The sequence below is a fragment of the Podarcis liolepis genome (assembly GCF_965112155.1).
Source record: "Podarcis liolepis genome assembly, chromosome: 3".
NCBI classification, from domain to species: Eukaryota; Metazoa; Chordata; class Lepidosauria; order Squamata; family Lacertidae; genus Podarcis; species Podarcis liolepis.
In genome coordinates, this window is record NC_139557.1 from 108317367 (window position 1) to 108343815 (window position 26449).

General features: G+C 44.4%; 3 protein-coding genes across 6 annotated transcripts in view; 2 read left to right on the forward strand and 1 right to left on the reverse strand.

The window, feature by feature from the left end:
* Window positions 1-3491, forward strand: part of ATL2 (atlastin GTPase 2) — a 35064-nt gene extending 31573 nt beyond the window's left edge. For 2 of the 4 annotated variants that reach the window (XM_083494471.1, XM_083494472.1), the window contains exon 13: window positions 2172-3491. In XM_083494471.1, the coding sequence (XP_083350597.1) occupies window positions 2172-2291 (120 nt within the window). In that variant the 3' untranslated portion in view covers window positions 2292-3491. The other 2 variants (XM_083494470.1, XM_083494469.1) reach the window with 2 other exon arrangements.
* Window positions 3492-4515: 1024 nt separating this feature from the next.
* On the reverse strand, window positions 4516-17322 carry EIF4A3 (eukaryotic translation initiation factor 4A3). The gene is made up of 12 exons (XM_083494665.1): window positions 16941-17322; window positions 13062-13134; window positions 11788-11854; window positions 11458-11520; window positions 10223-10355; window positions 9705-9785; window positions 7996-8137; window positions 7205-7343; window positions 6948-7063; window positions 6266-6373; window positions 5675-5802; window positions 4516-4911 (listed from the first exon to the last, which is right to left on the reverse strand). Exons 1-12 carry the CDS (start codon window positions 17104-17106, stop codon window positions 4895-4897), a joined length of 1233 nt encoding a protein of 410 aa, XP_083350791.1. The 5' UTR covers window positions 17107-17322; the 3' UTR covers window positions 4516-4894.
* A 5264-nt stretch (window positions 17323-22586) lies between these two features.
* The window catches only part of NINL (ninein like), a 49355-nt gene continuing 45492 nt past the window's right edge, over window positions 22587-26449 (forward strand). Inside the window, exon 1 of the mRNA XM_083494143.1 lies at window positions 22587-22840. The gene's annotated coding sequence lies outside the window, so the exon portion shown is untranslated. The remainder of the gene's footprint in view (window positions 22841-26449) is intronic.

Below are 26449 nucleotides of genomic sequence, written 5' to 3' on the forward strand. Positions count from 1 at the left end.
AGCCTTAATCTGAAACTAGAGATGGGAGGAATCTTGAATTGTAAATATGTAAAGAATGAACCACAAACACACCACGTGTAGCCCACCATTGGCTCTGATTTTGTACTTTGTGGCTTTTCATGTACACATGTTGAGTCCCCTCATTATTTAACCTAGGTTAGACTTGGCCTAAGAGTCATTTTTTTCTGCTGAGTCCTGTTGCACGACTAAAAGGATGCCCTTATATTGCCACCTGCTGGCTAACTGGAATTTTGCAGCCAGGAGCAGCCGCAGGTCCACTTCTTTTAGAAGTGTAAGAGTAGGAAGGTTGTTCCGAGCTTTTATAGAACTAGGATGTTGCCCCCCACAAACAACTTTTATAAGATTTGGGTACTGAATATCACTAAGGTGTAGAAAGAGCACAAGAGCCCTGATCTATTCAGGTATCCTGAGCGACCAACCAGCTACCAAAGATACATGATTCAAGCAGTCCTGTCGTGGTCCAGCTACATTTCTGTTTGTAGACAATGTAGTAGAAATCTCTGTAGCCCATGTGCTAAATGAACACCCCTTCTGCTGCATCTGGAGACCTTACCTTTACTGATGGGGCTTGGAAATAAAGGGTTGTATCCAATAGTGGCTTTGTACTAGCAGAATGGGACACCCTGCACTTTGGGGGACCCTCCAAAACAGCTTGCAGTATGGCTGGATGAGCTGTGGCAGGATTGGGATCTCCCGGCTTCCACTACTGCAAAGCCACCCATGGATATAGTACATGCAGCTTCTGTAGATTTACTCAGAATGTTTTTTAAATTCTCACTTGCATATTGATTCTTCTCATGGAAATGACCTTTTACTGATTGAAACTTGCTCCATGCCCAGGAACTTGGGAATCTCCCTTGTACAGAGTTGGGTCATTGGTTCATCTTGCTCAGTATCATCAACACTGACTAGCAGAAGCTCTCTAGGTTTCTCAGCCCGACCTGAAAATGCTGGAAACTGAACCTGTGTCTTCAGCATACACAGCAGATCCTGTACTGCTAATAGCCAGATGCTTTCCATTAACCTTTGGAGAAAGCTTTTTTACTGTTCTTGAACTCTCTTTTGGTGCAGTACCTTGGTAGATTGTGGTACAGTGGTACCTCGGGTTACATACTCTTCAGGTTACAGACTCCGCTAACCCAGAAATAGTACCTCGGGTTAAGAACTTTGCTTCAGGATGAGAACAGAAATTGTGCTCCGGCGGCGCAGCAGCAGGAGGCCCCATTAGCTAAAGTAGTGCTTCAGATTAAGAACAGACCTCCAGGACGAATTAAATACTTAACCTGAGGTACCACTGTATAGAACTGTCAAAGCTGCACTCCAAATCTTTTGTGAATTTGAATAACCTGTTCTAAACTTTTAAGGCCCAGCAGTTAGGATTGAAAAGGCAGACCCCAGCCTACAAGATCAGCCTGTACATTTTGAAAGCCAAATTTGTCTTGTTCAGTGTCTAACTCCTATCCTTCACTACTGACCTTACACCTTCCTGTCTCTTGTCTCTTTCTTCCTTTGCTTCAGAGGAGTCCCAAGAAGGTGAGAATATCAGTGGGGACTGACTTTAACACCCAGACTGCTTTCCCCTTCCCCCTGCTCTCTGCCAACTGCTTTTCTAACAACTCGCTTCCATGTTTTAGGTGTGTTCCAAATTCTTTGAAGTTGTTAGACGTCGAGTGATTCGCCGTGCTCTTACCTCAGCACAACGGCAGCGGCTCTCATCCAACAATAACAAGAAGAAAAATTAGCCAGTATTTTTACCCTTTTTCTTTTCTTTTCCTTTCCTTTCTGAAGCATTCACACTTAACTCGTATAGACAGTAAGCAGGACCATCTGGCCCACTTTACATAAATGCTATAGACATACCAGGTTGAAGATGCATTATAGGGTATGAAATTGCACCTGACGTTCTAGGAATTGTAAAGTGATTTGGATTCAGTCAAATACTACCTAGGAGGAAACCACTTAATGCTCTGGAAATTATTAACCATATGCTGGTAGCCAAACTCATCTTTTTTTCCTTTTTGTATTATACTTTGGGATGCATTTCATACATGAATTTAATTTTTGTTCTGTCTAATTTCTTTTTTTATGTTTCAGCGGGTTTGGGGTTTTGAGTTACGTTTATTTATTTTTGTACATTTCTCATGCTGCAGGTGATAAAACCTCTTGGTGATAATTTGATTGAGGACACTATGAGACAATCGGTTACAAACTCTCTCAAAGCAGGCCTGACTGAACAGATGTCTCAGCATGCCAGATTAAAGACAGATTGACCATTCATCTCCTTTCATCTGCCTGCCCATCCTAGACTTGCTTGCTGTACAATGAGAACTCAATAAACCAAAGTTTACATTGACTCTAGAGAAGTAGATTATTCTGACTGGCTTCTCAATTTGCTGCCGTCACGTTGGGGGAGGGTGCGGGTGCAGGGTAAGAAGTTTTGATGGCTTTTAAGGCGTTCTCCTCTTTTTTGCTTCTGAGACACAGCCCCAATGCCACAGAGAACAGGAAAGGGAGGTATCTGCTTCAACACTAGTGTACCCAGGGGGAGGTGGTGTGGGCTCTGTCTTGCAGAAACATATCCACTGTAAAAGGGTTTTTCAGGGAAGTAATTTATCGAGCCTATACAAGGAAATCTTTTAACAGAATGTATGTAGCCACAAAATATCCCATCAAATATTTTAACTTTGTGAACACTTGTAAACCGTTAACATGATGAATCCAGCTGACTTATCAGCGGTCGCAGTCAGCTGTGGAGTCATGTTTGAGCCACTACATTTAGCTACTCCTTGCTTTTCTGCCTTTTCTACCAGTATTACCCAAATGCATGTGTATTATCTCCACAGAAATTACATTTAGAGGTAACAATTGTAACAAAGGAAGCTATCTTCAAGTGTACATTGTCTTGCCTTTTAAACTTTGGAGACCTTGTCCTACAGGATACGCGTATTGAGAAACGAGAGCAGATTTTCTCTGCAGTTTTAGCCTTCATGTATATATAATGCCATTAATACGACTCGCGGGGGAGAAAATCCATCCAAAAACAAAAACCGTTGCCTACAGCTACAAAGCAATGAGTTAGGATTGTCTGTACAGTGTGTCTAGTTATTTTTTAAGAAACCACAGGGCATGTAAAAAATATAAATATATAAATACAATTTTGTATCAAAGTTTTGTAGTTTATGGCAAAACCTGGTTCTGTGATAGGCAAAGTATGGTCCCTGTAAAGGAATGTTTGTGGCTCATGTAAATGTGTGAATGCATCAACACAATTTGGAGTTTTTTGATATATTTGTGATATTTACTGCCTTGAGCACTGCAATCTCACCCCCATGGGAAATCAGTGGGAATGTTTGTTGTGAAACTTTGTCCTCAGTTGCATTTTAAAGTTATTTCCTGTAATTTATTTTCCGGTACATTATTAAAATCAATTGTGTATATATGAAATTAAACTCATGATTTTTATTTAGAAATGTTGATGTAACTTTACTGTATCAACTATATAGCATCTCTTGATGTGCTGGCCAGCAATGGTTATTTGTAAGCATAAGAGACTAACTTTTACAAAATGGTGTTCAGTTCTCTGTGCAACTTAAGTGCCAGTCAAAGTTCATGACACGGCAAAGAGCCCAACAGCGTTTGACCCAGCAGGTGCTGCTACTAAAGAAGAGGAGGGGAGGCGGCTATTTTTCACAACTCAGCCTTCAGCTGCCCCATACTGCTTTCCACCTTGTTCTGCAAGGTGTCTCCAACTCTCTGGAACAAATTTTAAAGAGGTATTGCAATGGGGAGGAAGAATCAGCAAAAGTCAGCTATCAGCAGAGGTATGTGCTGGATCAAAAGCTGTCCAACTGGATTCAACCCTCAGATGTTTAAATACAGTAAGCATTCTGTATAGGAACATCGAGGGAGACAGGGCTGCTAACTTTCATGTAATTCACCTTGGAGAGGAGCTCAACCATTATTGTGGTCCACACTTCAAATGAAGACCACTTTAACAATGATACTCAAGTTGGTCACTAAAAGGCTAGAAACAGCATTCAACCATTTAAAAAGCACTACAGAATGAAAGTCCACATGCAAATGCTGCCTAACTAGATAGTTGATACATTACAGTCACTTTAAGCTAACTCAGAGTGTACCTGTATTGCTCTAGCAAAGCAGTGAATCTTAACATACCTCTGCATCTGACGTAAAATATGGTGTGGTAAAATCTCTTATCAGTACTTGCAATACACACAAATTGTAAGTTACCACTTCCCTGCTATAAATACATAAATAAGATTTTAGAACAGTGAAAAAAGCATGAAAAATGTCTACAGTGCGTTCACTTGCACTGCACCTTTAATTAGAAAATATATAAAATATCATCATCAGAAACTTCATTTAAATTGACCTCTTCACTTGCTAATTAAAAATTGTTTGACCCTGTCATGAGAGGCATGACACCAGAACAACTTGTTCTAAAGCACCAGTTGCCATTCAGCTGACAAGGAATTTATATGAAAACTTCATTGTTTTAATCAGAAAAAAAGATAGTAGCAGGCAGGATGACAATGAACACCTTATTTACAGAGATGCTACTTTTACAGCTTCCATCAAGAAAATTAAAAAGACAGTTTTCTACATTTAGGGTATTCCCACAATGACAATGTTTTTTTAAAAAAATATCACCACAAACTTGTAGCTGCTTCCAATATGCTTTTCACCAACTCTGATCTTTCAGAACCATATTCAGAAGTACAGGCCTAATTGAATCAGATGTACATATAGCTATTTTAGAGTTACAACAATATGGTCTTAAGATAAGAAGCAGTGAACAGCAGCCGGTGCTGTAACAAATCACAGCTAAAAGTCTTCAGTCCATCCTGTTCCTTCAAATAAGGTCAGCAACTAGATTAAAGAAAGAGATAACATAATGAAGGCATGATAATGAGCCAAATGCAAACAGTATTTATCACAATACTTGTGCAGTCTGCTTCAGGGTCAAGCCAAACATTTATCCCTTTGGCATATGGCTTACAACTTTATGTGCATGAACAAAGAGATGAAATTATGCTTAGGGACCAGCTGGAGAGACGCGATTGCAATACACAGAAGGCTGGGAAGACAGTCTGGCACAGTGGATAGTGTCCAACACGGAGGAGCACAGAGCCCTGGATTCCTAATATCCACCACATATTCCATTATCAAGTATATGGCTAAGAAAATGCAACTAACTTTGATAGGGAATGCATGTTGACAGAGCTGTTGGAAGCTTATCTGAACTCTCAGGGTTCTGTTTTTATTTCCTTGCTATACTGTATGGCAGCAGTAACATTTGCACAGGCTTGTTTAGCATTAATATTTGTGCATAAGTCCATAGCATCATCTCTCATCTATCAACAGGATTCCAGCTGGGACAACAGGTCCAATTTAAACTGTCTATACTGTACAGCAGAAATACAATTATGGAGCCTGTTCATCACTGAGCTGGCATGCTGCGTGTGATGGAAGGCCTATCTTCCTTCTCTTCAGCAATCTTGAAATCACAAAACTTCTGTTTGATTTGTGAACAGCTATTTATTTCATACATGCAATGTAACCAGTCAATCCAAAGAAGATAATGGCTATCTGCCTGAGTAGGACCAGGTTAGGCAAAGAATCAGATACTCACCATTCATGGGCATTTCATCAATCTGAGTGGAATAGTACTGCTCAATGTCTCGCAGAATACGGATGTCGTCGTTCTTTACAAAGTTGATGGCGACACCTTTCCGGCCGTAGCGGCCTGATCTACCAATCCTGGTGGGGCAAGAGTGGGACTCAGAATCAGTGAAATTAAATAAGCAATCGCACAAATCAGAATTTTCCTATACTGTTTATTTTTTTACATTTGTTTACATTTATCTTGCTGAGGGCAACCAAAGGCAACTTCAAGCAACCAAAAAACTAATGATGGACATGTGCCATATATTCTAGACAATTCATCTTACAAGTTTTTTAAAAGACACATCTTTCATGTTAAATGTAAGTTTTGTGAAGGACTTAAAAAAGCAGGAGCATTTTCTTTGTTAAACACCATATTCTGAAATCTTCCATCATTTTTTCTGGAAGAAATCTTAAGTGTCCTCCCAAAACATCTGAGTATCTCCCTTTTCACTTGCTCCCCCATTTTTAGACAGCTGGAGAGGGAAAGCTGCTCCCCCAAAACCTTTTTCAAAGCTTCCCATTGCAAAATAAGAGTTTAATATACGTGCACACTTACCTGTGTATATACAATTCTCTGTTGTTTGGCAAGTCATAGTTAATAATCAGGGACACCTGAGGAACATCCAAACCTCTGGCCCAAACATCTGTAGAAATAAGAACTCGGCTGTATAAAGAAAAAGAAAAAAGCAGTTATTGAATTGCAGAGACCCTCATAAATTACACTTGTTCCTTTGTCTGCAAAAATTACTGCAAAAGATCCAAGTAGAAAGGAAAATGTCTTCACAGACTTGTGTTTTCTGCAAATATGCAAAGCGTTGTCCATGATTTTATAATGGCATGCATGCAATTTTCAGGATGAAATTTCATTTCAAAGTTCTATGCAGCTACTTCACAAGACTTGTTCAGCTGTGCATTCATTCTATCTGCATTCTTCTGCTAGGATAACCCTGTTCTTTTTGCCTTTTGCAAAGCAAGGACAAAGGGTACTGGCCAACTTAAAACACACACACAACCTTGGTAAAAGTCTCTGGGGAAAGGTGAAACGTGAATGGATTTAATAATTATATATATACTTCTGTGTCCATGGGAAATAGCTTGGGATCTTGTTCTGCCCAATTCTGGGTCCTGCTCTGCCCACTGTTGGGGGGGGGGGCCCTAACACTACCCAGTAGGATAACGTGGCTCTCTTTCCAGAAATGTTCCCCCATCCCTGCTATATTCAAAAATTACTGCCATACCTTGCCCCAGATCTGAATTCTTTCATGATGGACTCCCTTTCCTTCTGGGGCATGTCACCATGCATGGATGAAACAGTGAAGTTTGCTTCTCTCATCTTCTCAGTCAGCCAGTCAACCTGAGCCAGGGAGCAGTCAGTTAATTTTTAAATTTGGCAGGAGTAATCCTCCCAAAAAAGTTAGTTTTAGTTCTGCCCAACTGTCAGCGCCAACATGAATCATGACTTGACTAAATCAGGCATTGTTTGTTGCTGACGTACCTTTCTCTTGGTGTTACAGAAGATGACAGCCTGTGTGATGGTGAGTGTGTCATACAGGTCACACAATGTATCGAACTTCCATTCTTCCCTCTCCACCGCCACAAAGAACTGTTTGATCCCTTCTAGCGTCAACTCATCACTGGATTGAGACAGGAGGGGGTTGAAATTTTGAGCTGATTGACTTTAAATTGTTAAAGACATTACATTTATAAAACTGAACATTTATCACTGCAGTGTTATTCTCTAGAACTGCCCATTCAAGTCTACAGGAATGCCTATAGTTAAATTGCCAGATGGTAATATAGTGCAAATCTGTCCAATTTTAAAACTCAGTAGTTGATTCTGCAATTAACAAGGCAAAGAGAAGTGACACAATGTGGTGGATAAGAGCTGGAAAGTCCCCACCTGAGCCACAAACCTATTAAGTGGCCTTAGGGTAGTCAATAACCTCTCAGCCTCTGTTTGCACCTTCCCATTTGTAATATGGGGATAACAATGACATGCCTTACAGCGTGCTTTTTGAATATGCAGGCAAAGTGCTATACAAATGCTAAGTACAATGTTTACAAAACACTTTTGTATCTGCCTCAAGAAAATCCAATGGGGCCAAAATCCCAGTTTTCATACCCTCCAGAAGAATTTAGACAGCAGGACAAGGATCAGGAAGGAAACAATCAAACGCATTCAGAGAAAATACTTCAGATATTTAACACTGTCACTGTCATCAGATTCAGAACTACTAATATAAGAGGAAGCACCAACGTGAGCTAAACTCAAACTCACTCACTCACCGCTTGACCAGAATGCGGATGGGGTCAGTCATGAATTTGTTGGTCATCTCCAATATCTCATGTGGCAAGGTGGCACTGATCAGAACCACCTGTGTTGCTGGAGGAAGGTATCTGTACACATCATAAATTTGCTCTTTAAAACCTAGATGAACCAACCAAACAAGAGAGGGTACATTTGAGAACCTTATTGTATCTTGGTGCACATTTATTACAACCAAAGCCACTCCAAATTTGTTTCCTCCATGCCCGATCGCTATGGTCCATGTGTTGGCAACCTCTAGGCTGGATTACAACGCACTCTATTGGGCTTGGTCTGGAAGCTCCAGCTGGTGCAGAATGGACTGGCTGCCCATTTACTACCAAACAAGGTTTAAGGTCTCTGTATTCCTTTACAAAGCCTCAGGCAACTTAAGCCCAGAGTACCCCAGAAACTGCTTGGGTAAGGAGTATTGCTGGCTGTCTGCTGAAATGGTGAGGCTCATTTGACATAGGTAAAGGTAAAAAGGTAAAGGACCCCTGGACGATTAAGTCCAGTCAAAGGTGACTATGGGATTGCAGCGCTCATCTCGCTTTCAGGCCGAGGGAGCCAGCACTTGTCCACAGGACATGTGGGTCATGTGGCCAGCATGACTAAACCGTTTCTGGCGCAATGGAACACTGTGACAGAAGCCAGAGTGCACGGAAATGCTGTTTTATCTTCCTGCCACAGCAGTACCTATTTATCTGCTTGCACTGCCATGCTTTTGAACTGCTAGGTTGGCAGGAGCATTTAGTCATTTTATATTGCCCAGGACAACCCAAAGTGACTTGCAATCAAACAAAATACAAGCTAGCAGTTCTGCAAGCTGTTAATGAATGAAGCACTGGCAATCGTAGAACTGAAGAGTTGGAAAAAGACCACGAGGATCATCTAGTCCAATCCTCTGCAATGCAAACATCTTTTGCCCGACATGGAGCTCAAACTCACCTTTCATCACTTTATCCCTTCAATCTAAAAAGGTAAGGTGCACTCACACTTGTTTTAATGTTATGGCATAAAGCTTCAGTGTGTGGGGGGCTATAGCTGCAGATGACATTTGGCCATAGATTTTTCCTGCCTACTCCCCAAATAATTATTTGGTGCCTTGCTGATAATTAACAAGTACACTGGTACCTCGGTTTATAAACTTAATCCGTTCCAGAAGTCCATTCTTAAACCAAAGCCGTTCTTAAATCAAGGCGCACTTTCCCTAATGAGTCCTCCCGCCACCGGTGCCTTCCACTGTTTTGTTTCTGTTCATAGACCGAGGTAAAAATCGCTAACTGGAACACCACTTCCGGTTTTGCGGAGTTTTTATACCGAATACCGTATTTTTCGCTCTATAGGATGCACTGGCCCATAGGACGCACCTCGTGGGGTTTTTTTGGGGGGGGGGAATGAATAAAAAAAATATTATTCCCCCCCCCCCAGCCACGGGGCTGGGGCAGGGGAAGCCCAAGCTTCCCCCAACCCCAGCCCCCATAACAGGCTGCCGCCCTCAAGCCTTGTGAGCCCGCGGGAACTCCCCCCCTGATGCCACCTGGAAGGAGTTTCCAAGTATTTGTATGACAGAAAAACACACATTGCTCCGACATTTTAGGCAAACTTGTTTTGGATTTTTATAGGAAAAAACCCATGACTTGCATCCACAACAAAAGTTCAGGACACTGGGGTTAAAATAATTCTTTACCTTTATTGAGCATCTCATCAGCTTCATCCAAAACCAACATTTTGATGGCACGAGTTCTTAGACTTCTGCGACGGATCATATCTGAAAGATTTCAGGTTTGCGTCAAGAAACAGGGATCTAGCAGAGATGCTGAGAGTCACTTCTTATTCTGCAAACTGATGGCTCAGAGGAGCAAAGGGAGTCTGATCTCAATTGGGATTATGACAGCAGTGGTATACTTACCAAGCACACAAAAAATCTGATTATACAAAAGTTACAAAGCAACAGCACTACTTAACCTAATTTTCTGTAGTTGCATTTCTGTTTATATGGTGCTTTCATAGATTGTTTAAAACTAAGACAAAGTGCAGAATAAGGGAGGAATGGGGAGGACAGGGTAAGAGAACCACAGCTGTAGTTCCACACCTGGAGCACAGAACCGAGGACTGAAAAGTATCTTGAACATAAAGCTTACAAGCATCTACTCAACACATTAAGGCAAATTCTTTGGTTTTCCTTAATAAAATTAATCTTCTCACCAAATACACGCCCCGGTGTGCCAGCAACAACATGCTGTCCGTAATCCAGCTTCCTGATGTCTTCACCAACGTTGGTCCCACCAATACAAGCATGACACTGGACATTCATGTAGTCACCAAGAGCAAGAAGCCCCTGCAGGAGCAAGCACACAAACAGCTTATATTCAAGGGTACTACACAACCCAAACAGTAACTGAACCAGGGACCCTGGCAAGAGCCATGACATCTCCTGCGAATGCATGTGTCAGAGACTGAAGAGGCGCATTCTCCTGTATGTAAATACTATTTCATTTTCTAAGTCAAGAGTGTTTGACTTCTTTTGTCTTGTTGCTGCAGCCATTTCTACAGCTGTTCGATAGATTCAAAAGTGCTAAATGGTGCAATGCATTCTATATACATCACACTGCTATTCTATTCTTTTCTTCTATCATACAACTCCAGGCGGCATGCAAAGGGCTCCCTGGCAGTCTTTCATCCAAGCACTGACCCAATTCAAACTTGCTTAGCATTTGGAAGGTTGCTGCAATCCCGTGTTCTCAAACCCTGCCTGAGACTTGCTGCTAATTACAAGAAGCTACTGTAGGCAACGGGACGCGGGTGGCGCTGTGGGTTAAACCACGGAGCCTAGGACTTGCCGATCGGAAGGTCGGCAGTTCGAATCCCCGCGACGGGGTGAGTTCCCGTTGTTCGGTCCCAGCTCCTGTCAACCTAGCAGTTCGAAAGCACCTCAAAGTGCAAGTAGATAAATAGGGACCGCTCTCTGGCGGGAAGGTAAACGGCGTTTCCGTGTGCTGCTCTGGTTCGCCAGAAGCGGCTCAGTCACGCTGGCCATGTGACCCGGAAGCTGTCTGCGGACAAGCGCCAGCTCCTGGCCTATAGAGCGAGATGAGTGTGCAATCCCAGAGTCGGTCACGACTGGACCTGATGGTCAGGGGTACCTTTACCTTTACTGTAGGCAAATTATGGGCTTTCAGAATTTAAATCAGGAAAGACCACTGGGATTGTGCTAAGTGTAAGGGCGCTTGTATGCAGCACCATTCTCTTTAGGCAGTTGCAGAAACATTTGCAGCCACTCTAGAAGCATCCACAGGGCACCGAGGCTTCAATATAATGCTGCACCCACCTGAGATAACTGAGCGGCTTGTAGTGGAAGGAGAACAGAGCTTGTCACAGGGCTTAGAGATGCTGCAGCATTCCATTTTCATAAGTTACAATCTTGTATAAGATTTGCTTACCTTCTGAATCTGTACTGCCAATTCTCTGGTAGGTGCCAATATCAACGCTTGCGTTTCACGAACCTGATTGAAATGAAACAGTTTAAGTGTTGCAGCCTTCATTCCTTCTAAAAAGTTATTTGAAGTGTTCACATATCAACTTATGATCTCTCTTAATGAGACAAAGCATGTATAGAGTATTTGGGATGGAATCCAATGTTCAAAAAATGGAATTAATCTGGAACGCTGTCCTTGGTCAATGTTAAGACAATGAGATTATATACTATAACTAGTCAGAACACTATTTGCATCTTCAAAAGTAAGTGTTGAGTATTTGTGTTCCAAAGGTACCTGGATGTCCAGACACTGTAGAACGGAGATGGAAAACGTTGCTGTTTTGCCTGTTCCAGACTGTGATCTAGAAAGAATAGTATTTTTAATAGCTGTGTCTGAAAACATAAGCAATAAATATCACCATATACAATATTAACCTTGTTGAGTACTATCAAAATAGTTTTGACAGATTATCCATTAATGAAACCAGATATGCAAATCTACCTGAGACCAGCCTCCAAATAAAATTTAAGACTAATATATGTACTGTGCTAATCAATTCTAAATGGAACAAACTTTGTCTACTGGGATTATCTGCATTACAGCTTATTTAACCTAAGATAAAAGTGGTTTACAATAGATAAAGCTAATGCTAGAACTTACATGCAAAATAAGTGAGAATTCCCCTGAACACCTATATTGTAATTTTAGACAGTTATAGGTATATGGTCACAATGAGATCAATGTGGGAGGTCACCTACAGCTACCTATGAATGCCATCTATGATAAAATTACCAGATTGTTTTAATTGAATCCAGGGACACTTTTCAACTTCAATGGATTTTGTATGGGGACTGATTTGTAAATCTGGGGACTGTCCCCGGGAAATGGGGATGTCTGGTAACCTTAATCTATGAAAAACTATACCTACAGGTAAGAAGTATAGCTGGATGGGATTGTGCCAGAGAGTAAAAGACACCAAGTAAAGGCATCTCTTTCTAAATGGTTCATGGAGACAGCAGTTCTACACATGCTTACTAGTGAGCGAGTCCCAATGAACCCAATGGGATTTAGTTTTGAGTAAACACGCCATAAATTGCCCTCTTGGAGTTACTCTAGTCCTGTGCATTCAAAAGCATCGTTCCTTACAATTAAAGAACATGGAAAGAGCTGAGTAAAGCATGAAGCTGGTGAGTTGGGGGGGCCTGTTGGGGCAGGGCTTGTGTGGATGAGGTGGAGGACCAACACGCACACACTGCAATCCTGTGAGGCAGACCTTGACTCCCTTTAGAGTGGGGAGTTTTAAGTGGATTGCTATTACTTTTTAAATAAATAAATAAATAGGAACCCATTTTTTTATTGCAAGTTTCTAAGCGGAGGTTGAATTACCTTCTGTCAAGGATGCTTTACCTATGATTCTTGCATTGCGGGGGGGTTGAACTAGATCACCCTTGGAGTCCCTTCCAACTCTTATTATTCAATAAACTATTTGCATTCTTAGTCTGTCAATATCCCAAAGTCGTGTGTGTGTGTGTGTGTGTGTGTGTGTGTGTGTGTGTAATTTCACTTACTGTGCAATCACATCTCTTCCTTTAATGATCTGTTTGATAGCTCTCTGCTGGATAGCTGAAGGCTTCTCAAAACCTACAAAATTCATTTGTAAAGGTTAGATTCCCCTTCCAATTACACGATGTAACTTAAAAACATTGGCCAGAGCAATACTGTAATAAAACCAACATTTAGAAACCAAAGCACTGAAATCTATAGCTGTTGGCACTCAATTTTAAAGAGTAATAGGAGCTAGGGAGGAAAAAGTGACAGTCAGGTGCCAACATTTATTATTTGGGAATGAAAGTGGCCAACGACAATCTGCAAACTTTGCACGTCTCTAAATTCACAAAGTAAAAATTCAATGAGGGACGCAGCTACAAATGACCAAGAAGGGGAAGTTTGGTTTGATGTCTCCGTAAATAACAAAGGGTTGTATCAAACTATCATATTCAGAGTACACCCACTGAAGTCAGCAGACTTAAATAATGACTAACTTAAGTCCACTGATTTCAACTGGTTTACTCTTGAGTATGGTTTAAATCTGATACAAGCTTTTGCATTTATGGGAGAAAAGAGGAAGAAACAAATCCAGGGTAGCTAACATGGTACCTTCCAGGTGTTGTTAGACTAGAAGTCCCATCACCCCGTTGTAGTTGGGGCAGATCAGAGCTCAAGTCCAAGCAGCATCACTGCTTTATATACAGTGGTACCCCGCAAGACGAATGCCTCGCAAGACGGAAAACCCGCAAGACGAAAGGGTTTTCTGTTTTGGAGGCGCTTCGCAAGACGAATTTCCCTATGGGCTTGCATCGCAAGACGAAAGCCCATAGGGAAATGCTGGCGGTCGGGAGCAAAGACTTTCGCCCACAGCCGGCCTTCAGTCTTTGCTCCCCCCCGCCTGCCTCCCCCCCGCCTGCCCCGGGCGATCTTAAAATGCTGGCGGGCGGGAGCGAAGCGTTCGCTGCCGACCCCCAGCATTTTAAAATCTCCCCGTGTCCTGGGAAGATTTTAAAATGCTGGGGGTCGGGAGCGAAGCGCTGCCGACCCCCAGCATTTTAAAACCTCCCCGGGACACGGGGAGATTTTAAAATGCTGGGGGTCGGCAGCGCTTCGCTCCCGACCCCCAGCATTTTAAAACGCTGTTCTGAAGTGGGGCGGGGGGGCGGGGACACCTGCCCCCGCCGCCCCACTTCGGAAAGCTGTTCCGAAGTGGGTCGGGGGGGCGGGGACACCTGGCCCCGCCGCCCCACTTCGGAACGCTGTTCCGAAGTGGGTCGGGGGGGCGGGGACACCCGGCCCCGCCGCCCCACTTCGGAAAGCTGTTCCGAAGTGGGTCGGGGGCGGGGACACCTGGCCCCGCCGCCCCACTTCGGAAAGCTGTTCCGAAGTGGGTCGGGGGGGCGGGGACACCTGGCCCCGCCGCCCCACTTCGGAAAGCTGTTCCGAAGTGGGTCGGGTGGCGGGGACACCTGGCCCCGCCGCCCCACTTCGGAAAGCTGTTCCGAAGTGGGGAGGGGGGGCGGGGACACCTGGCCCCGCCGCCCCACTTCGGAAAGCTGTTCCGAAGTGGGGAGGGGGGGCGGGGACACCTGGCCCCGCCGCCCCACTTCGGAAAACTGTTCCGAAGTGGGGAGGGGGGGCGGGGACGCCTGCCCCAGCCGCCCCACTTCGGAAAGCTGTTCCGAAGTGGGGCGGGGGGGCGGGGACGCCTGCCCCATCCGCCCCACTTCGGAAAGCGGTTCCGAAGTGGGGCGGGGGGCGGGAACACCTTCTGAAGGCGGGCAGGGGGCGAAAGTCTTTGTCCCCCCTGCCTGCCTTCCCAGGGGCTTTTAAATCGCCCCGGACAGCGGAGAAGTCCTCCGCTGTCCGGGGCGATTTTAAAATGCCGCCCGCCAGCATTTTAAGATAGCCCCGCACAGCGGAGAAGTCCTCCGCTGTCCCAGGGTTTTTTAAAATGCTGGGGGTGGGAAGAAAAGCCCTTGTCCCCCCCGCCCCAGCCTTCAGACCTGGCCTGAAGGTGGTTTCCCTAGGAACGCATTAATTGATTTTCAATGCATTCCTATGGGAAACCGTGCATCGCAAGACGAAAAAACCGCAAGACGAAGAGAATTGCGGAACGAATTAATTTCGTCTTGCAAGGCACCACTGTACTTGAAGTCAGATTTATTTCAGAACAAATCCTATCTTGGGCACACTTTCCAACAGCAATTCTCATCACAACCCTCTTCACCTTTTCCTTTTGTATTGTGCCGTGTAGACTTTGATACACCAACACAAAGGAGAGACACCCCCCCCAAAAAAAATACACAAAAACCAGTGCGCCCGTTAAAACTGATGTAGCTGATGTTTTGGAATGCAGTAGCAATACAATACATACTAAAAGTTTATTTAGGCACTGCTACAGGTGCTACATAATAGCCATTCCGCATTTGTATGAACTTGATCATTGAGTGTGGCGGCGCTTACACCTTGGAACTCCCTGCAGATTGATATTAAGCAGGAGACTTCGCTGCTTCGAGGAATTCACTTTGTTTTTACTATCAAGCGGCGTATAAATTTCATGGAAGTAAAACAAATAACCCAATGAAAAAACACGTGGGGACGAATTACAATGGTACTACATTTAAACGGCCTTGGTCCTGTATACCTGAAGGAGCGTCTCCACCCCCATCGTTCAGCCTGGACACTGAGATCCAGCACCGAGGGCCTTCTGGCGGTTCCCTCATTGTGAGAAGTGAGGCTACAGGGAACCAGACAGAGGGCCTTCTCGGTGGTGGCGCCCACCCTGAGGAATGCCCTCCCACCAAATGTCAAAGAGAACAACTACTACCAAACTTCAGATGTGAAGGAAATAAGCAGCTATCTTTTCTTTAAAAGACATCTGAAGGCAGCCCAGTTTAGGGAAGTTTTTAGTATTTAATGCTGTACTGTTTTTAACATTTGATTGGGAGCCGCCCCGAGTGGCTGGGGAAACTCAGCCAGATGGGCGGGGTATAAATAATAATAATAATAATGATAATAATAATAATTAAAATAAAAAAATTCCTTCCAGTAGCACCTTAAAGACCAACTAAGTTAGTTCTTGGTATGAGCTATCGTGTGCATGCACACTTCTTCAGATACACTGAAAACCAGGTCTCTCCATGGTTTTAAGTTTGGTAATGAGTTGCAATTCAGCAGCTTCTCTTTCCAGTCTATTTCTGAAATTCCTTTAGAAATAGACTGGAAAGAGAAGCTGCTGAATTGCAACTCATTACCAAACTTAAAACCATGGAGAGACCTGGTTTGAACAAAGACATTGGATTCTTATCCCATTATACATGACTAAGCCATTTCTCACCTTCTCACCCCTGGCCTTTTCCTGTAAGACCTATTGCAGTCGTTAAGAGTCGTCAACAGGCTCATCTCAGCTATCTGCCAATCTCCCATTCCCACCACCCTTCTGAGTAATACCCCTCCCCACCTTCTCACTATATAGAAGGATCTGGCAACTTCTGTTTCAGTGTATCTGAAGAAGTGTGCATGCACACGAAAGCTCATACCAAGAACTAACTTAGTTGGTCTTTGACGTGCTACTGGAAGGAATTTTTTTATTTTGACTATGGCAGACCAACACGGCTACCTATCTGTAATAATAATTAAAAAATCTTATATAGTATTCCTTTGAATTGTTTTCGAATCTTAACGCCGTTATTTAAATCTCACACCGGCGCCTACCTGGGCAAAGGAGGATACATAAAAAGCACCGAACGCAAGTAAGAATAACGGCCGAAACCGTCCCGGGGGGGGGGGCGGAGAGCTGCTTCCCTTCCCTTCCCTCCCTTCCGCCCGCCCTACTTCCGCGGAGAGGGCCGCGCGGCCAGCCCCCCCCTCCCGCCCCGCCGGCTCGGCGCGCGCACCGTAGGCGTAGATGCCGCGCAGGAGGTCCTCGCGGAGGCCCATGGTGTCGAAGGTGGGGGTGACGTCCACCTCCTCGCTGGTCTCGAACTCCACTTTGGTCATGTCCTCCTCCTTCAGCAGCCGCTTTCGGGCCGAGCCCGCCGAACCTCCCGTAGGCCCCGACATCCCGCCCGCCTGTCACCCGCTCGAGGCTTCTTCTTCTTCTAGCCCTTCCGAACCCCGACCGACGCCGCCGCCGCAGGAGACCTTCTTCTACCGAACCGGCCTCGACCGAGGAGATGCCCGCACGACGCGCCGGAAGAGCGAAGGCCTTAACGCAACACGCACCCCGCGCGAGACCGCCGGGGATTTGCGCGTGCGCCCGTTCCCGACGCGCTCAAATGGACGTGAGCACGCTCGACGCTCGTTCAAAATCCTGCGCCCGGGCGGCGTTGCGTCACTCCCATAGAGATAGGAACTTAGAGGTGCCACGGATATTTCTTAGAGTGAAACAGCCTTTCTTTAACTTGGGCCCCTAGATGTTAGAATTGTAGAGTTGGAAGGGACCATGAGGTTCATCGTCCAGCTCTGAAAGGTTCAGGATTTATTTATTTTTGTTTATTTATTTGTTTATATTTGTTTATTTTCGACCTCTGAGTTTCAGGATTTTTTTTGCCCAGTGTAGATTTCAGAGATTAAGAGGCTCGTGTTTTACAGGCTGAGTTCTCCCACCTAGTGACCTTTGTTGGACTACAACTCCCACATCCCTGACCGCTGGTCCTACTAGCTAGGGATGATGGGAGTTGTAGTCCAACAACATCTGGGGACCCAAGAAGAAATCTCCATAGAAATCAAGAAGGAAACTCATTTTGGATTTTAGCCTAGGTCTAATTATGTGTGTCTTGAGTGTTTTAGACTGAACCCAGTTTCATTTTCTTTAAATAATTTCTAAATGCATGTCTGTCTTTCACATTTTTGTGTTCTGCTTTACATTTCTGGGGTGGAACCGTTAAATGGTTTACCACATGGCTTAAAACATCACATACAACATTACAAGTTAAAATAAAAAAATGTAATGAAGTTACATATGTAAACCAGCATCATAATTAACAATGAAACAAAATGTTGTCGCTTTAAGCATTTTTAAAATACAAAAGTTTCCTCTTTTGCTTTGAGCATGTTGGGGGTGAGGAATGTCAAGCGCGTGTCTATTTGCCATGTTTGAGGCAGGAGTTTTAAATGGGAAAGCAGTGCAGATTGAAGGGTTTGACAAAGTTGCCCAAAGCTTATTTTATAGCCCTGCCACCCATTTCACTGAAAACATCTGCATTCACACCATACATTTAAACCCCACATGCACCCCTGTAAAGAATCCTAGAAACTGTAGTCTACTCACCACAGAGCTACAGTTCCCAGGATTCTTGTGTGTGTGGTGTGAATGTGCTTTGTGCAGTAAGGCTGGGTACATATTATACCTTTAACTGGTTTTAAAGCCAAGAGAACTGTATTTGTTCATTTCGTTAAATATATAATAAATTGATAAATTACAGTTTATCGTTTCAGCTGCAATGTCTCAAATGTGAGATCAGGGGTGGCTTTCTGACACTAGAGAGCACAGCAAATGCAGGAATCTTGCAACTACAGCATCCCTGACAAATGGCTATCGATTCTCTGCTTAAATACCTCCAGTGAAAGTGAGCCCAGGAACTCCTGAGGCAGTCTGTTCCATTGTTAAACAGCTCTTACCATTAGACAGTTTCTTCCTGCAGTGGAGGTCTAGGATTCACTAGGGATTTGTGGCTGAGTGGGTCAACTTCACTGCAGAGACCCGTCTACCTCCCGAGCAGATTAGGCACTGTTGACTTGAACAGGCACCCAGATTGCTTGATGCATCTCCTACGGATGACCATGAACTTGGAGTGTGCACAGCAGTAGAAGACTAGCAAATGTCTGAGCTTATGTGTGTTGTCAGGCTGCTGTGAGTGAGATATAGCCAGAGCTGACTCAGCCATTAGGTGGACTGAAGCAGCTGCCTCAGGCACCAAAAGCCCCCAAAGTGGCAGCTGAATCCTAAGTTCTTCATCCCTACTGCCATTCCTCCTTGCCAGGCAATCAGAATAAAGTTTCCTCAGGTGCCTGATGGTCTGCTCCCAATGCCGCCTCTTTTCCTGAATAAATAGTTTTGTCTAATTTTGAACCAGAAATATTGTGGTGCACTATTCCTGGAATACTGCAATACCCAGTTGATGCAGGGAGCGAATGGAACAAGTTCCTATTCTATCTCCCAGTTCCAAAAATATATTTAATACGAACAGTCCACAAGTAGCAAGCATACCAGATATTGCACTGATAATAATAGATACTGACACTTGATCTTAGTCAATTGGCTGAGAAGCAATGCCAGTTGTTCGGGAAACACATAGGAACTACTTTTCCAATGGATTCTTGGGTACCCAAGAGCAGATAGAGGCTGTAAAGTGCTCTCTGCTGCATTGGAATCAGCAGGTTCACACAATATACTCCAACAACATTTATTATTTCCATTGTCCAACCAAGCAGCCTCTTGACAGACACTTTAACCTCAGCAATTCTCGATTTTCTCAACTGCGTCAATTTCTCAACTGGCTGGCTGGCCCGTTGTGATAGTCTTTGGTGCAGTGTTTGCATAAACCCATCCATTTACTTTTCATGCTCTGTGTAACTGCTAGCTCACTGCATGCCAGTGGAGGTCCCAAGTGTTTCAGTTGGATAGCTTTCTGTTCTTCATATAAAATAATGCAAAAACACAGCTATGTGAACAGAACACTCATGCTTATATTAAAATTTGTGCCCCTTAGTAAAGGGGTGTTTGCAGGAAAAAATGTTACGCATATAACATTGCTATGCTGTAAACGAGTTTTCTGCACATAATAACTGCAGGAGGGGAAAGTATCTGGTTGGTTTTGCATACCCTTTGAAACTTGGCAGAGGCCTGTCCATTAGGGCAAATGCCCCACCAACCTTCATCTGCCCTCAGCTAAATATTTTTATTTTTAAAAAAACATTGACTCTGAATCTGAGTCTGTTTTCTGTCAGACACATTCGTCACACTTGGTCATGCTATATTTGTGACACTCAGAAATGGGGAGCGGGGGAGATGGGGACAGATACCAGTGATTCAGCCTTTATAATGTGGAACGAAGGAAGCACTTCTTAACCATTTAGATGAAAGAAGTTAGGGAGAAGCTTGAGGTTGGTTTGAAGTATGCGGGTTCTACACAACTAAGCATTACACAGAATAGACCAAATGAAATTAATGGCCTCAAATTTCAACAGCTCTACTTTGAGATCACCTTCACACATTTAAAGCACTGTGATACCACTTTTAAGCAGTCATGGCTTTCCCCACAGAGAACTTGTAGTTTGTTCAGGCTGCTGAGAGTTGTTAGGAGACCCCCTATTTTCCTCATAGACTGACAATTCTCAGAGCAGTTTATCGAACAACCCCTCTTCACAGGGAACTCAGAGAATTGCAGCTCTGGGAGGGGGAATATGGCAGGCTTCCTAACTCTCCACACCCTTAACAAACTCCGACTCCCAGAATTCCTTGGGGGAAGCCATGGCTGTTTAAAGTGGTATCATAGTGCTTTTAATGTATGGTGTGAACACAGCTGAATACTGTACAGTGGTACCTTGAGTTACATACGCTTCAGGTTACAGACTCCGCTAACCCAGAAATAGTACCTCAGGTTAAGAACTTTGCTTCAGGATGAGAACAGAAATCATGCTCCGGTGGTGCGGCAGCAGCAGGAGGCCCCATTAGCTAAAGTGGTGCTTCAGGTTAAGAACAGTTTCAGGTTAAGAACGGACCTCCAGAACGAATTAAGTACTTAACCCGAGGTACCACTGTATATACACAGGGCCGTAGCTAGGGGGTGGTGAGGTGGGTCCCCACCAGGGGCACAGGCGATGGGGCGGGCAAAATTGGCTTTAAAATATGTCCATAAATATAAATATTGATTATTGCCTCATAAGAAATGGTTTTAAGTAGAGGGTGAATTGAATGGGTGGAGGGGGGGTTGGAGGAGAGGCGGAAAGAAGAGCTAATTTGTCTGTGATTAGGGGGCCCAATCTGGACGGTTCTGCCAGGGGCACAAGATTACCTAGCTACGGCTCTGTATATACAGCATGTAAAGGTAATGGTAAAGGACGCCTGGATGGTTAAGTCCAGTCAAAGCCGACTATGGGGTTGCGGCGCTCATCTCGCTTCAGGCCGAGGGAGACAGCATTTGTCCACAGACAGATTTCTACCTCATGTGGCCAGCATGACTAAACTGCTTCTGGCGCAATGGGACACCGTGACGGAAGTCAGAGTGCACAGAAACGCTACATAAGGTGTGCATGGGCAAGTAAGTCCTACTGAACTTCAAAAGTCTTGCTCCTTAGCAAAAATGCTTAGCATTTGCTGCAGCTCAGAAAGTCAATTACACTTGCCAGTGTTGAATATAGAGCAGTGCAGGCTGTTCCCGCCCCCCACAGGGCGCCAAGCCGAGGGGGTTCAAAATAACAATACAGTGCTTTTTTATGGGGGTATGCATACCCCTAAAGGTTTTGTGAATCTAAGTTTGGCCTCACTGAGGGGCAGTATTTCAATATGAGTAGGAAAATGAGAGTACCCCTAATCATTCTTTTTAGGGGGGGGAACACTGCCTATATTTATGGGCGCACCTACTGAGTAGACCCATAAGAAAAGCAACTGTACCAGAGCTGGATTTAGGTTTGATGAGGCCTTAAGCCAGGAGTCAGCAAACTTTTTCAGCAGGGGGCCGGTCCACTGTCCCTCAGACCTTGTGGGGGGCTGGACTATATTTTGAAAAAAATTAATGAACAAATTCCTATGCCCCACAAATAACCCAGATATGCATTTTAAATAAAAGCACACATTCTACTCATGTAAAAACACGCTGATTCCCGGACCGTCCGTGAGCTGGATTTAGAAGGCGATTGGGCCGGATCCGATCCCTGAGCCTTAGTTTGCCTACCCATGCTAAGCTACTGAAAGTAATGGGGCCCTTTATATGTCCAGCTGTCCTTTGCCAACAACAAATTGTCAGGTTTTTTGTGTTGAATATATGCTATATGGTAATTTATGGACCTAATAGGTATCTAAAGCCATTTGCACACAACAGGAGCCTACACAATACAAAACACTGTTGCTGTATGTAGGTTTTATTTTCTTTTTAATCTTATATTTTGGAAATGTAAATCCAGGGGTTTTTTCCCCTTTCAATTTTTTGGGGGCCCCGCAAGAGTGTGGGGCCCTAAGCTGTACCCAAATGATTGTGAAAATAATAATAAATATCTGGTGGGGCGCCATAATGCCCAGGTCGCCCCGGCATTTGCTGGCCGGCGGTGGCGTCCACCAGAGCCGCTTCCCCTGTTCTCTGCTTGGCTTCCGCAGCCCTGCAGCCAGGGCACCTGCCGGCTCCTCCAAGCCAGCAGAGGAGGCCAGAAAGCCCATGAAGACACGCTGGAAGTGAGCCCGGCAGCAGGAGGAGAAGAGGGCGAGAGCGGTGCGCTCCGCTCGTCCCCTAGAGGCGCAGCCCTCGCCGAGAGGTCGATCCCCCGCCTGGGAAGAGGAGCGCGCAGGAGAGCCGTTGCGCGCCGCGTCTGCTCCTGAAAGGAATCCGGGGTGGGCGGAGCGGGCTGGGGAGGCTGCAAGGGAAAAATCGCCTGCGAGCCGGAGGCTGCTCGCTTCAGCGTGGACGTCCTCAAGGGAGGAGCATCGGCGGCAGCCTCGGGAGAAAGGGAAGCAGAGCACGCTGGCATTGGCCGAGGGGACACAAAGGGGCCGCGAGCGGCGGAAGGTCGTTTTCTGCAGGGGAGATGCTGCGGACGCGGCGCGGGTGGTAGAAGGGAGAGAAGCGGCCGGAGGAGAGAGGTGGGTACCGCGGAGACGCCCACCGCCCCACCTTTGCTCCTTAGGTTGACTCTGGCTTCTGTGGAGCCCCCCACCCGCCCCTCAAATTATCTTCTCCGCCCTCAAATTATCTTCTGGGACAAGGGAAGCCAGGGAGTTTTGTGAGGGGAGTTGATCCTGGCTCTGCAACTTGGGCGGCAGATTGTCTCCCAGGACCATAGAATTGGAAGGGGACCGAGGGTCGTCTAGTCCAACCCTGCGATGCAGGAATCTCAACTGAAGCATGCATCGCGTGTGTTTACATTTTGTGGAGGGGCGACGGCAAGGATGAACCACCCTGTTCTTATATCTGCGTTTCAACTTCTGTACGAATCTTTCTTGGCGTGGCTGTTCCTCTTTGAGACCAGCTTTTTTGCCGTTGGTCTTTTAAAATCCGAGTTTCCTCACCAGCCAGGGAGGTTGTGCTTCTAAGAGGTTTTCCCCGCCAGCTTTTCTCTGTGGGGTGACCTTTTGTCGATACTCTTTCCACATTTCTTCCCTCCAGCTCTCCAAACTGGCTGGGACCTGCCTTGAAATCCCACTCCTTTCTCATGTACCTGGTGTTTCCTTCCTCACCAAATGTGCCGCTTGTGCTATCATATGAAGAGCCTGGTCCTAGAAGCAACCAAAACTTTATTTTGAAATCTGGTCTCCACACCTTCTCTGTTTTTAAAGAGAAGTAGTTTGCAAGGAACACCAGCTGTTGTTTTGTCTGGTTTTTATAGTATAAATTCCTCCTCTATTATATCTTCTTGTATGGAGGGTGTTTGGGGTGTAGGAGGAATTTGGCCATCCATCTCTTCCATCAAATTTAAGGCAAAATTTCCCAGCTTACCCCCTTTCAGTTCCCTCTCCCCATTCATCAGCTGTGACCTATTTACACTGCAGTTGAAATTTAAACTGGTTTAGGTAGCTGTCCTAACCCTGCTTACCTGGGTGTAAGCTCCATTGAACTCAATATGACTTTCGTAGGAGTAGCAGTGCTGTTAATTTCATTAGTCAGTTGCTTTTTTTAAAAAGGAACTTAAAGTGACATGGTTAGGATTGCTCTGTTAGTCCTAGACAAGTGTAAACTAACAACAGCTAACTATTTGAGCACCCTCTGCCCTCAGGATGTGCTGGGTGGGACAGATGTAGCCCAACACATCTGCAGGGCACCTGGTTGATGAAGGCTCCCTTAGGGCCTATGAGACTTGCTCTGCCCTGTTCCTTATTGTTTTCCCGTGCCCAAAGGAGAAAATATTGTTCTAGGAGTGACCAGAGGACTGTTGGATATCCATATTGAAGGATATGGCCTTTACCTACTTTTTCTAGATGCCCAATCCAAAGTATCAGGGAAAGGATCATCACTCAGTGCCAGAAGATCTGCTCAATTTCAGAAGGCTTCAGATTCAATTTTGAACACCTGTAGGTAGGGCTCAGAGATATTCCCTGCCTGAAACCGAGACAATACTGAGCTGGATGGACCAAGGCTGTAACTCACTATAAGGCAGCATCTTGTGTTTAATTACACTTGTGTCTTGCTGTTCTTCCAAGGAACCCTGAGTGACATTTTAAACTCATGTGTGCCCTTGGGAGTTTTGTCGTATTATTCTGGAAGACGGGTGCTTCTGACAGAACAAATCACCACCATGCATTTCTTACTGTAAAAGCAAAGCTTTGGGGGTTGCAAGAGTTAAAGCGTGCCTCCATCTTCAAATCAGAATAAGGCTGTACCTCAGCTATGAGCAAGGATTTTCAAAGTTTCGTTGCAGCAAGTTTCCACTAGCCAAATGGTTTGTATCTTTCCAAGTGTAAGAAAGACAAACATCAGTTGACCCACGGAGCTCAGCTTTGTCCCAGGCATGAAGCCAAGTCTATTAATGGTGGGTTTTTTGTTTTGAAAAGAAAACCGGCCTGTTGGCAGGCTTCAAGGTTCTCAAAAAAGCATATAATTAAGTAAATATTGAATGGGGGGGAATAAAATGAGCTGTTGTCATCCCAGTTCAGACTTTGCAATTTTAAGGAAAACACTTACAGCACCTTAGGGTGAAGACAATCAAAAGTCTTGTGGTGATGTGTTACAGATTTGTTACGGTATAGGCTTTTCCGCATTGCAGCCCATATATCATCAGATATCTGTGTTATCATTGCTCGTTTAGCAGATAGACATGGTCCTACCTGTCCCATGTGCTCAGCTGGGCCACCAGCTGAGGCACAGCTGATGGGAAAAGGAGAGATTGCCCAGATTATGAAATTCCCTGCCCAATGAGGGCACCCTGTGCCTCATAGTTTTACTGGTGTATTATAGTTTTCAGTGCCAAGTTAAGACGGTTTTTGTATATGAACGCATGTTGGTGTTTACAGCACACTCCTAACTATGTCAACTTAGAAGTCCTCTTGAATTCAGTGGGGCTTACTTCCGAGTAAATGAGGTTAGGATTTTAGTGCATCTCTGTTTGTGCATGTATTCTGTGTTGCTTTCATTTTCGGCGTTGATGTACTTTTTACGCTTTTAATTAATTTAAACATTTTAATGTTTATTTTGATCTACCTTGAGAACTCAAGAGTGGAAAGGCAAGGTATAAATGTTGTAATAAATGCCCCAGAACACTCTCTCAAGAGATGTTAGAAAGCTGCCAGGTTTGTGATTAGTGGGAGCAGGCAAGCCCAGTTGAGATAGTAATTCCTTTCTGTTTTGTGTAGAGGCTTGAGAAGGAAGCTCATGTCTCCTTGTATCAATTTATGCCCTTGTGGGGGGAGGCTTATTCTACCCTTTGATAATCTACTCCTTATTATGACTGATGTCATTCATCAACCTTGAATGCAGTCAGTGTGAAAGCATTGTGGTCTGTCTGTAACAATATAATTGTAATGAGATTTTACAGCTCCCCCCATCCCCAGAGTGTGACTTTGGGAAAAACAACAACTTTGCATTGTCTGATTCTGAGCATTCTTATAACCTTGGCTCATTTTGTAAGGGGTTGCTCAGTCTGCAGCCTGGTATACCTTGTGGAGAAGGGCGTAGCTCAGGGCTTAGAGCAGAAGGTCTCAGGTTGAATCCCTAGCATCCCTTCCTGGGGCAGGGAAAGACTCCTGATTATTGCATATAAATGCAAAGCGTAAATAAATTGTATGCTTTTCATAAGATGAATAGATGGCTAGAAATTAAAGAGATCTGGATCGCTTTCAAGTTATATATGTGTATGTATAGACCAATTTCTTTTTAAAGTCTGTCATACAAGTCCAATGGGCAGGTACAACCGAAAGACTAACCACAGAATAATGAAACAGCCGAATTTAAATTACATTTTTCGTTACATTTTAAGAATGCAGGATTCACCCTTTCAGATATATCAATTTTGAGGTGACGGGAAGATTAAGGACTTGCGTCAGGGTTCGGTTGTCTGCTCGTGGGTGTATTCAGCATTAAACTGTAGAAAAATAGTACCTTTAAAAAACATTTGTTGTGATTTTTAAAATTATTATTATTATTTTTCTGTTGAACTTTTAATGCCAGCGTGATCAGGAAAAGCTAAAGACTCTTACCAAAATTTCAGTTTGTCTGTGTAACTGAGACAACGCAGGAACATAAAAATGTAAAGGTAAATA